Raw genomic sequence first — 13,144 nt, 5'->3', positions numbered from 1 at the left:
GGGGGGAAGGACAGCTTCCAGCTGGGGTGGGGGGAGGGCTCTTTCTGTTGTCTGTGTGTTACTGTACATCTCTTGTGTGGATTACAAAAGATGGTATTATGATATCTCATCATATTTAAAGCAAATTGAATAAGTCAGCTCATTATCTTGCTGCAGCACTGTCAGAAATTATTTTTAGCAGAGGGACAGAAGATAGGTCCTTTGTTTTACAAAGATTCTTTTCAAAACACTGATTTATTTCACAGTAGTAGTCTGGTATTTCACAAGTAGTCCTGTTCACGGGTACTTTCACTGCCAAGCAAGGGAATTTGCAGGGGAAGTCTGGCATAAAACAGCTCCAAATTGAACTAACGTTACCGTTGCTTTCTGAGTTTGGCTCAGCATGCAGCCCATAAAAGGTAAAAGGTAAGGTGTGGGGATGCCAGAAAGACACCGGGGAACACAGGCTTCATGTGTGTGCATTTCTCTGTTTGTGCACATGTGAAATCCTGCTGTGGAAATGAGGGTGAAGAGAGATTTTTTTCAAGTTTGCAGAGCTGATTGGAATGCCAGAAATAACTTAATACAATCAGTGCAGCACTCTTGACTCTCTCTCTGAGATGTGTGGCAAAAGAACAAAGGAATTTATAAAAATGAACTAATCACTTCAGTAATAGAGGCATCTGTAATCTAAGTTTTATTTTCCTGTGGTTGATGGTCAGTATTACTCTGGAGGGAAACTCAGAGAAGGGAGGGAAGGGGAGAGAGCCAGAGAAGACTGTCTATTTTTACTCAGTAGCACACTGTTGTCCTGGTTTCTCTGGTGGTAATGAGGACAGCACGAACTGATAGGAAAATCACCTCCTCCAAAAGCAGTCCTACACAATTGTATCATGCATCCGTCTTTAGGAACTGGTGTCTGATTGCAATCGTTTTGAGCGCAGACTCCTTGGGAACCCAGACCACCTCACTGAGGAGCACTATTGCTGTGCTTGTTTTAAAGTCCAGATTCAATGTAAATCCTTGCATGTTTAGCTCTAGGTGACCCAAGAAGTGTGTGTCGGTGTTTTTGCGATGCACAGGCATGCAAGATGAAGGAGAACATTTTAGCTTTAATTCCTTGTGTCAGCATTTACAAAGTAGATACACAGTGTTTTAAAATGTTTTATGTTAATTATCTGTGCTTTTGTTTCTATTTCTCATTCTGTTTAGAAAGAGGAGAAGATGATAAGAAAAGTTATTTCAACTTTTCTATATTATTTCTTTCCAATAAACTGGGAGATTGTTTTGTATTTATCTTCAGACTACAACGGCTGGTTAACAGCAGTTATTTCTATGCATAGTAAAGATTTCAAACAGAAAAGTGAGAAAGTGCAGTAAATCCTTTTGGCTTTTTGAAATCTGAGCATTTTTTGTTATGAAATTCAGTGGCTGAGATTTCATCCCACAAAGTAAATTCTGAAATTCTTTAAATTACCTCTGATTTTAAGTTTGTAAATGTATATGTAAAACCAGAATATAAAACTCATTGGAAGACTGCTGGTTTTATTTTGCATAGTGGGATTTTTTTCTGATTTACTAATTTAGCAGAAGCAATTTAAACCCGAAGCAATCTATGAAGATGATGTCGTCTGTCTTAAGGCTGTGTGTTGGTTTGGACAGCACTCTGTACAGCTGACAGTGCGATCAGAGGGAGACCTCTAATGGCAGGTCATTTTTCCTTTATGTTCTGCTTAGCATTATATATGGATTTGAAGCTGATGAGGGAATATGGACATGCAGCTCCAGTGGTATGTTTTCAGATTGACACTCCAGGCTGAAGCCAACCTACAACTCATCTATATTTTTTCTTTGGTACTGCCTCCATGGGACAGTTGCACTCTCTGGAGTACCAAAGTCTTTGACCCACTTTTGATTTATCATTATATTTATACTATTCTCTGCTACGTCATTTATTACTTTTCTCAATATTTTCTTTCTCATCTCAGGTTAAATATTGTAGCCAAAATATGCTGTATTTTGTGATCAGTGAGCTCTACGTTGAACTCAATTCTCACCTTTTAGTACGACAATCTTATTCTGCATTATGAGAGAGGTTAAATAACCAGACTTTGATTAAGTTCTAGTCCAGTTAAAATCTTAATTCTCCGTGAAAGAATAAAAGACCGAGACAATGTTTCAGTTAATCTGGTAGTAAAATTTGTCTCGCTTTTTTTTTTTACCTTTGCAGAATTTTTTGACTTTGGTGTATTTCCCTTTATTATTGTATATTAATACTGTATCAATACATATTTCTATGTCTGCATAAAATTGTATGGAAACTTCTGTTATTTTTTGTCTTGTTGCTAAAGAAGATAAATGCATCTATTGATCTAAAACTTTGAAGAGAGGCTCCTTTGTGCCTTAGCAATTGTCAAACAGAACTTTACGATTTGACCATCTTGATCATTTTCAGTCTATAGGCATTTAAGATTTTCAAGGATTTGTGAGTCAGAAAATGGTTATGCATTTATCAGTGTTTTGTAGCAAGTTATGCTCTATTTGAAAGAAGGTTTAAACTGAGAGTTCTAATAATTCCCATGTACATACTGTGACAGAAATAATCATACATTGTTTATCCTCAAATGCTTCCCTTAATTCTTACTCATTTTACAATGCCATTAAGGTTTCAGAGATTCCTTATCTCTACTCATTATTGTTTTTAATGTGAAAGAGAGAGCTCCATTTGTGGCTATGAAAGATTAATTGGAAAAGCTCAGGTGTTGTGTCTCCTTCTGATATTTAGAAGGAATAACTAAGCAACTCTGAAACTGAGACAGAAACAGGAGCCAGGCAGATGAAATGGATGCCTGTCAAGAGGCAGCATGGGTTAAGTTCTAGCTTATCTCCCGTAGCTATCAGAATGTCAGAGCCTGTAACACTTTCCCATTTTGCTTGCAGGGATAAGCCTCTGTCTTAAACATGTCAAAACAGCCAGCGTCACATGTCAAAGCCATTCAGGTAAGAGACAGTATTTATGTTTCTAATATAATAAAATAATAAATCTCAACCTCCGTTGCTTGGCAAACTGCATTTTGCTCATACAAAACACTGCAGAAGTGCTAACTGAGGATTACTCTTTTAAAGTTAAAAGCTTGGTAGATATGAAAGCACTGAAACAGTTTGACCTGAAGAGCATCTTATGAACTGAGCTGAAAAAAAGCTGGATCAGATAGGTTGGTTAATCGCTTGCTTGCGTGGTCTTTCCAGTGTTAGATTCTGTCTGTTGATGGGTCAGCTAAGCAAAACATGATGATACATTTGCATAACTGATCTGCTTAAGAAGCATTTTATTTAAAAGCCAAAGTAAAATGAGAGAAATGTTGATGTTTTCATTAAAAAAAAATATTTGTACGTCACATACGTCCTTAAGTGGCATATGCCTACAAGGATGAAATTGGTTGTTATGTGCTTGTAAAAGAAAAAGCTGGAGAATTATCCCAACATCATCATGAAGCAGCATCATGAAGACCGTATTTAGCTCATGATATCATCGATTCTTGTCAAAAGGCCAAAATACCTCCTGAGCGACAGAATTTTACAGAATTTTTATGTATTTTGTAAAATGCACTTGCAATCAAAATTGCCCGTGAGTTCAGACTCCCTTAAAATTGCATAAGAAACACAAAATAGAATTTCTAAAGTCTGATCTATCCTCTGCTTGCCCAAGATAATACAAACTCAATGGATTGGAGTATCAAGAAGATTAATTACCCAGTTGCTAGACAGTGTACTGAAGTTGCAAGGCACTGTAAAAATGCTAATTCTCTTTATCATCATGAACTCCACTGGAACAGGCATGCAAACTACTGCACTCTAATTCAGCTGAAATTAGCAGAAGCTTGTCATTGATTTCACTCAGTTCAAATTTTCATCCCTCTTTTACAGTGATGATGGAAATATTTGTATGATTAATGAAAAAATCACTAATTTATAGCTCAAAAATATTTACATTTTACATTTAAACTCCATAGGCACATACAAGAATTTTTAAGGAATTAATTTGGCTTACTGTTTTCCTTAAAGTAAAGAAGGAGTTATACTCCTTTTTAGTTTTATGATGACTTTCCAACTTCTAAATGTAAAAAAATGCTTCTAGTTTGCCCATTTAAAAAGTGCATTAAGTTTAAGCACTAAGTTTAATATTTTAAGAAACTTTAGTTTTTGCGAAGGTAATTTGAATCATGAGAAAACAGCACAAACTTTAAAATAAATCTATTAAACATTGTGTGAAGTGTTGCTGCAGGTGGGGGACTTGCACTTGAATTAATGCCTATTACACTTTGAGCACTCTAAGAACCATGACTCAAAATGTCATATTACTTTTATATATTGTGATTCATATATCATGATCCTTTGCTATTATGTGCTGTTATAGTAGGACCGACATCCCCCGGAGAATATACATCATGCTGCAGCAATGGAAGTGTGATAACACTTCACTAACTGAAGTATTTCATGGTACTCCAGTGTTGGAAGTGGCTTCTTTCTGATCACCCCAGATGTCCCCCCCCTCCCCACCAGCCACTAAATGTGCAACTGGTTCCCAAGAGTAGTTCTGGGCAATAAAGAACCAAAGTACTGTTAATTCCTGATAACATTCATTGTTGGCCTCCCCCTTTCAGTGGATAAAAGGCTGTATATAGCTCTGGCTAACAATTATTCTACCTACAAACACCAGTCTTGGCTTTCCCCAGAGGTAAGGGTGAGGGGTTTCCTTTTTTTTTTTTTTTCTGAATTACATTCTGTTTTCTCTGTGTTTCCTTTATCTTTTTTTTAACTTAAGTATGTTTACACTAATGTGGCTTTCCAGCTTATTCAGTCACCCTTCTGGACAGCTAGGAATGGCTGTGATGCTGGAGAACTCATTCGTAACAGCCCTCAAATCATGCATGGCTGCTGGTAATTCAAGACAACAGCAGTTCCTGATCTGGAGGCACTGTCTTTAGTAAACAGAAAGAACACAAACACATTTCTAAGTACCAGTTTAATTGAGTCAAACCAGCTATATGTGTTATATGTAATGCTTCCAAACATTTTTCCTTTGGTCTGTTCAGGAAGACCTTAGTCCAGTACATCAGTACTCATACCTACTCATTATGAAAACTGCAATAGCATCCAAAGTATGGTAGGCATTTTCCAAAAACAAGGGAAGATGCAAAGCCAATAGTTTTAATAATTAGTATGATTAAAAATAATAATCACACCTACAATCTGTCTAAAACAATTACAATTTACAGCTCTGGAAGTTTGGAACAAAAATTTCCCTGTTTAGCATTTCAGTGGATGGGGAACAGGTGAGGGAGAGATCACTGAGACTCCCATCTCCATCCTAGAAGACAGGAGGCAAGAGCCCTGAAGCATATTTTAAAAACAAAATTGCAAGCTCGTGCTGGTTGCAGCATAACACAGTCCTTGCGGAGCTACACAGATGTATGGAATTTGGTCCGCTGTTCACCCATTGCACAACTGCTCATCCGCAAGAAGGGACCAGCATCGGATTAAGAGGGAGATTTACAGCTCAGGACTCTGGTACCTTTGGTCAGAAACTGGAAATCAGTCATACTTTCAGTTCATATCAGAAATATTTTAATTTATAGTATTTGTTATCAGAGCCAGACAGTGTTAAACTATGTCTTAAAGGCTGCTCATTTTACCAAATTAATATTTCATGTCTGCATATGTCTTGTCCAAACTCTGACGTGAATGCACTTACTGCAGACAAAATAGTTCAAACCACTTCAGTGTGACACAGATTACTGTGAAAATGGTGAAGCAGACCGAAGAGCAGTTTATTTAATTGAATTAAAGCCCTTAGTGGTTCATTTTTGTTTCCTGAACCATTTTTAGTCTCAGTTGATCTGCCAGTCATGGTAGGAAATGCAAGGACCGGGTGTCAGACTTACCATGCTGTGGTATGCCCTGGGTGGCTGTGGGAGGCTTCTGCCTTTACTGAGTGCAAGGGGAAGGAATGCCTGAGTTCAAAATGAGCACCAAGAGGAGAGAGAACTCTGACTGTTTCAACTCTGCAAACTTGTATGACCACACTAGCTGTAAAGTGCAGAGAAGTTTGACATTCCAAAAAAAGAAGCTGCTTGGCGGTACCGGAACCTGGCAGGGGGAAATGTTTAAAAATAAAAATAGCAAAGCTATTTTTTTCTACTCCTGAATGAAATAATGGGTTAAGTACTTTGAGGCTGAAAATGCTCTCTCTCCTGGGAACTTGGGAAGTGCAGATGAAAGGTTTCACAATATCTAAACTAATGCTTAGTGAAAAAGCATTATGCAATGAATATCCAGTTGTCTATAAAGTACACGACCCTACGGACATTTGCCAGCCCCACTGAAATGGCAGCATCAGCTTGCATAAATAGAATAATGGGAAACAGATAAATAGAATGCAGGGAAAGGTGCTTATTTTTGGCAAATGGATTCTTAATTTGCTACACATTTGATTGGAGCTTTCAGAACAGTTGTTGTTACTGAAAACAATGGGCTGTTTTCCTGTGGTTACCCAACCTGGGGCATGATCTGCAAGACCACGATTTGAGCAGAAGGATGGGATTATTCATCTTCATTTAATGCAAATCAGTCAGATGGCAAACTACAATAACACAGCTCGCTGTTGGAAGGTTCTCCGTTTCCGCTCCATAACATTACCGATTCACCCCCTGGTTTTACCAGTGGGAGTCATGATATTTTGATGACATTTCCTAGGAGCAGATTCTCTTCTGAGATCACGAGATAAGAATAGGTATAAATTGTGCATTTAGCTGATCACACCATTTGACTTTTAAAATAATCCAGGCTGGGTCATGTTGGGAAATAGATACATTTTAGCTGCTCTTTCCTAAGCAACATTTTCTGCCATTCTTTTATTAAAAATCTTTGCTTTTAAGATCTTTATTATAAGCCCCATTTATGTTATGCCTACTGGCTTTCTGCCACAGATAAAAAATCAGATGGATGCAGTCATGTGGGTATCATTCTGGAGGGAGTTTGCTAAAGCAGGGGGCCAGGGGTCTGTCTGGTGTTGGAGCCGGCTCAGCCTGCCTTGACCCATGAGCCCCAGCTGCAGACCTGACTGGGGTGACTGGGCAAAACCCAGCAGGGGCTGGAGGGTCAAAAAGCCCTCCTGCTTTTCCTGCAGATCCTCTTTGCAACCGAGAGGCATATTTCTAGGACTAAGGCATTGTATTTGCAGTTTGTAGCACCCGTGGGTAAATTTTGTCAGTAAAATCACATTTTAAACACTCAGGGCTTAAGTTGGCTGGGGGCAGGCTTTCCTTCCTAACTACCTCTGATTTAATGAAGTGAGAACTGATGTCACTTGGGGAGGGAGAGTGGTCCAATGGTTTGGGTATTATTGTAGGATTTGGGTGATTTACACTTAAATGCTGATTCTGGCACTCACTTTCTGTTTGACCTTAACAAAATCGAAGCAGATCTAGATGTCTGAGGATACTTTGGTGTCTAGTACTCATTTATTTAAAGTCCAAGGAAATCAGGGAGCATTAGACAAAATGCAGAACTTCAAAATCTTTCTAGCTTTGTTTTTTCACTTTCCATCTTTAAAATGGAAATGAAAACACTTCCCTTTCCCACTGGAGTGGTGTGATGGTGCATACATTGAAGGCATAAGTGCTCAGAAACTGCAATAATGTCTATACTCTTGTTCCCCCCTTTTGAGTTTTGCCATTTACTAATTGTATGTCTATTTATCACTCACTATTATATGCACCATAATTTCCTTCTCACAGGCTAATATTAACATCCCAATGGGAGCTTTTCGACCTGGTGCAGGCCACCCTCATAAAAGAAAAGAACTTACACCTGAAGAAGTGGAGGAGGTAAGAAAAAAAGGGAGTTTGGATTTTTTTTCCCAGGAGAATCCCTGCCGTTGATGGAAGAAAGCCTTTTAATCATTCTTATAGCACTACATACCAATCTTAGGTAACACAGCTGAACATGCACTGATCATTCACGGAAATAACTCACCAACTACTAAACACATCATATATACATTGTTCTGGTTTTGATGCCAGGGCATCTATAGGAATTTAAACTGTTTCAAAGGTGCATAACTCTGCTTCAACAGCAGGATGATATCTGCTGTCAGGAAAGAGAGCCAGGATTTCACCAGCAGTATTCATCTAAATGGGAGTTGATGGAATACATCAGGAAAAGTTATAGCAAGGCTTTGCAAGAATATCCAACTACCTGATGCCCTGCAGTGGGATTTATTGTTGCAGTTTGACAATATTAGAACAGGTTTTCAAACCTGATTGATGTTTTTTGGAATATTTATCAACAAGGAGAAATTGAACATGGAGACTATACAATTGCAAATTAAAAACAGAAATTGTGAACCTGTTTACCTGCACAGAGGTGAAAATACTGCATTTTAGATTGAATTCTGTGTTTGCATGCCTGTATTTTACAGGGAGTATTGAACACTGAGTTTTGAATACGAAGTCCATTTTATACCTTAACCAAGGTATAATGATCAACATTGATCACAAAGGTTATGCTTAAACACAGGTATCATATTTCTGAATGATATTAAAGCATCTTATTTACCATGAACTTTTATAATAATCATAGAATCATGGGTTTGGGTTGGAAGGGACCTTTAAAGGTCATCTAGTCCACCCTCCTTGCAGTAAGCAGACATCTTCAACTAGATCAGGTTGCTCAGAGCCCCATCCAGCCTGACCTTGAATGTTTCCAGGGCTTCTACCATCTCTCTGGGCAACCTGTTCCAGTGTTTTACCAGCCTTATCGTAAAAAATGTCTTCCTTATATCTAGTCTAAATCTACCTGCTTTTAGTTTAAAACCATTACCTCTTGTCTTATTGCTAAAGACCCTGCTGAAAAGTTTGTCCCCATCCTTCTTACAGGCCCCCTTTAAGTGTTGAAAGGCCACAATAACGTCTCCCTGCAGCCTTCTCTTCTCCAGGCTGAACAACCCCAACTCTCTCAGCCTTTCTTCATAGGAGAGGTGTGTTCCATCCCTCTGATCATTTTTGTGGCTAATGATAATAAATAAGAATTAAAACCAATGGTGGAGGAAAAGGTACTGGGGTACTAAAATATATATATATATATATATATATTCAAATAAAGATGGGTGCTTATGGCTTCCTACACAGCTGGATAAGTTTTGTCTTATAGTCCTCACCCAAGAACTGGTCCTGCTGGGCAAGAGCTGCAGATGCTCTCCAGAGTCAAGGGCAGGAAAGGCTCAAAGTGACCCCCATACAGCCAGGGTGCCCCTGGCAGGACTGGGCTGAGTGGACTTGCTGCCATGTGTGGGAAGCAAAACTGTCACGGCTGGAGGGAATCTTGCCTTCACCCAAAGCAGAGCGGTGAGGACCAGCAGAGAGATGGATAGCCACTTTTCCCCTGAGGCATGCAGTGGCACTGCTGATGATTCAGCCCCAAACAAGAAGCAGCCAGGTTAGTTTTGGACAAATCATCAGCTCCTAGTGACCTGGTACAGGCACTTGAAATGGTCAGGTTCAGTTACATAAAGCTAACTTCCTATTCTGTCTAAATCAGACAGGGTTTTTTTCTGAATTTCGGTGTATTTGATTATTTATAGTGCTGTGTTTACAGAGAACTTTCCTGAAGAAATCAAACCCAGGCTGAGATACTCTTCTCAATAAGATTTTAAAAAACCAAAACCAAACATACAAAGTGACCTTGAACACATATTGTGCCTTTCTCCCCTGGAAAGAAATCAAAGAATACTCTCTCCACAGTAATTAAACTGGTGAAGGAATGCTTGTTATTAAGCAGAAACTGATACAGCATGTGTGAATTCTGGTAGTATTTGAGAAATAAAATAAATGACTAGTGTTGATAATTAGATTTGGTTGGGTAATTGAATATTGTTTTGCTTCTCAGTTATGAAAATGCTATATATGAGACAGACATTAGAGAATGAAAGTTCTTTCCCCAGTTTTATAGCCAATATGCAACCAAAGCCATGGGATTAAAGACTACAGAAACAGATCTTATAATAGGAATAGAATAAAAACACTACCAGTGGACTTATCTTTTCAGTTTTCTCATCTCATCTCATTAAGTTTTGCAATACAGCTCATGATTCTTTACATCAGCTTTAGACAAATACAACTTTTGCTAACAGTGCTTAGCATTTGTCACTATATTTTAAAACCTTGGCAAAAGAGATAGGGGAAATATGGGGCTTACTCAAAGGGATGGTGGAGTCAGAAGGGAATCTGTATTTTTGAAGGTCAACAGAGTGGACATATTAACATGCAAAAGAAATGGGGGGCACGAATTTCAGAAAATAACTTTTCTTCAGTTAGAGCATTTCTGTGCAGGTATTTGTTAACTCTTGTCATATATCTAAATCACTCTTCAGAGTTCCTTCAATAAAACTGAAGACCAAGGTCTGATCTCAGCTGTGCGTCGCACATGGAGTGGGTGATATAAGGAGGGTTGCAGTCGTAAATAGCACACACCTGAGATTAGAAGGGAAGGCTAACATCAATTTGTGGAATACAAAGTCTCCAAAACATGGTTACAAAGTCTGCACTTTTTGTACTATGATAAGGAATAGAATTGTAGATGACTTGAAACAGCCCTGCTATGGAGGTTTAGGGGATGGTAGTTTTCCCCTGATTATTCAGATTAGCTAGCTGTGCAAGAAAACTGTCAAAGAAAACAATACAAGCTCATGGCTTAAAGATCAGAGAGGAAGAAAATGTCAGTTTTCTAAAATTCTTTGTTTATTTGCTACTTGACATTGCAAAAAGTCTGCTTCCTCATTAACATTTGGTCCATTAGTCAACAGAAAAAACAGGGGTTTACTGGCTAATAATATCTGACAAGTAATTTTGTACTTTTAAAAATGAAGTCAAATATTAAGAATAGACTGTTCAAGGTCAATACACCTTTCAAAAAAGGGTGGCTAATGACTCTAAATACTGAATTAACTGCAAAAAGTCCATCGCAAGAGGACATTCACAGAGTAATCAAAAAAGAAAAAATAATCCCGTTGTGAAATTATTTGCAATAAAATATTAATTAATCTCTAAACCATCATGATTCCTCCTCTATACCAGCTTTATAAAATACATAACAGGCTGGATGAACCTTAAACTCCCTACTGGAAAGCTACTCCTTCAAAACATTGCTCAATCTAGAAGTTGTCTGAAATACATCCTCTACCTCACTCACCTAGGAGCAATACTACATTCAAGGAAGTAACAAGGACTGAAATGCTTTGGTCCATTGGGAAATTAGCTGAGAGATGCTTGCTATTGTGTAAGTGCTGTTGTTTAGTCTGAATTTTTACAGGGTCAGCAAAATAGCTGTCAGGCACTACCCTAATTCAAACATAAAATGACAAAAACCCTTCTGATCTTATAACTGAGGTTAAGAAAAAACAAACATCAACTTCAACAGAGTTTGGATGGAGCTTTTGGAGTCCATAACCTACTGTCATAGCCCTTCTCCAGAGCTGCAGAAGTGCACCATGGTTTTCTCCCCCAATTGCCCAGCAACTATGAGATTCTGGAAAAAAAATTAATGATAAAAATAGTGTTTCTCCTTTTTTTGCCATAAACCTGGGAGTTGCCTTTAGTGGTCCACACAGTTAATTTTCTGCTAATGGTCTGGCAGTGTCAATTCTTACTCATTTGCCAAAAGATCCACATTTCTCTGCACTGAGCACCTTCTATTTTTTTTTTTCAGAATGTTTTTAGACATTGTAGACAACAACCAACAAAATAACCTATCTCTTCCCGCCTCCTCCCCAATTTCCATTGGGATTGTATTTAGTATAAAAACATCCTTTCCTGTTTCTCAAATAACTGACCTATGCTCATGCTCAAGAGATTGCTATTTCAGCAGTGAGGTCACTGATATCCTTTTGTGCAGAACGTTCCTGCTTCAACAGAGGAGGAGAAAAACAAGAAACATCTCCCAGGAGCTAAGAAACTTCCAGGTCCTGCTGTCAACTTGTCAGAGATTCAGAACATAAAAAGTGAATTGAAGTTTGTCCCCAAAGCTGAGCAGTAGCTGGAACAAGCAGGTGAGTAAAAGAAAGATTCTTTGCATGGCTCTAGGAGAAGCAGGCTGATCCAGAAACCTCTTTGTCTCAAAAGACAGCTTTCCAATTGCTTCAAAGGACCTGGAATTGCACCCCATATTTCAAAATATAAGAAGAAAAGGTTATAATCATTGGAATTCTGTTATTTCAAACACGGAGCATGTGGGAGACTATATCCTATGATATTTGGCACCCGGCAACTTGCCTAACAAAAAGCGTATTCAGCTATTAGGAGTATTGAAGCCAGCTTAAAAATACCAGCTTCCTTGCCTCACAAGTACAAGTTCCAGTTTTACAGAATATAGGGTTTGTATATGTACATATTATGAATAAATGTATTGCAATGCAAATAAATTTATTGCAATGATAGACAAGTAGGACAGTATTTTTTAAAAGCTGCTTTGGAACATTAGATATTTGATAATATTTTATTTCTGTAATTCAAAACTGATATGCTAATGACTTCATATATTTGATCTCACAAATATGCCCAGTGCTACTTGTGGCACCCAAGGACTTGCTATATGCACAGATGCATGGCTTGGAAATGTGGTATAGGACCCTGAGGACATCTGTGCTCCTCAGGAGCGGCCACAGGAGGCTAGGCAGGGACCCTCAGGCATTGCAAGCAGCACCAGACACCTATGGGCTGAGCCAGTGGTCTATGACTAGCACCACAGCTCATACCTCATCTTATTTTATTTAAAATGAATTGTTCAGCACTTCAACACAGATTTCAGAATTATTCCCATCTAATTCCAAACAAGGCCCGTAAGCCTCAGTTCTTCTACATTCTGAGCCTTAAAGAAATTAATGATCATTTCTGTCTGTGAAATTGTCCTCTCTTTTTCTTGGAAAAACCTGAGTCAGTAAAGATGCATCAAGCAGTTACAATGACAATTCATCTGTACAGAGAAATTTCAATACAAAAAAACCCCCACCGGTCTACAGTAAGAAAAACATTGTTGGGTCACATAATAGTCATCTGAATTGTCAGCTGTGCCTGTTGATACACGTCCTTCTTATCATGAAAGAGGCGAG

General features: G+C 38.4%; 1 protein-coding gene across 1 annotated transcript; it reads left to right on the top strand.

Annotated features, from left to right (window-relative positions):
* The first annotated feature begins 2,873 nt into the window (after positions 1-2,873).
* On the top strand, positions 2,874-12,087 carry SMPX (small muscle protein X-linked). The gene is made up of 3 exons (XM_010165964.1): positions 2,874-2,979; positions 7,779-7,868; positions 11,932-12,087. Exons 1-3 carry the CDS (start codon positions 2,941-2,943, stop codon positions 12,070-12,072), a joined length of 270 nt encoding a protein of 89 aa, XP_010164266.1. The 5' UTR covers positions 2,874-2,940; the 3' UTR covers positions 12,073-12,087.
* Positions 12,088-13,144: the final 1,057 nt, after the last annotated feature.

Source organism: Antrostomus carolinensis, unplaced genomic scaffold (genome assembly GCF_000700745.2).
Source record: "Antrostomus carolinensis isolate BGI_N321 unplaced genomic scaffold, ASM70074v2 scaffold22744, whole genome shotgun sequence".
NCBI classification, from domain to species: domain Eukaryota; kingdom Metazoa; phylum Chordata; class Aves; order Caprimulgiformes; family Caprimulgidae; genus Antrostomus; species Antrostomus carolinensis.
Note: the sequence above shows the minus strand (reverse complement) of the source record. Positions and strands in the feature narration are given on the sequence as shown.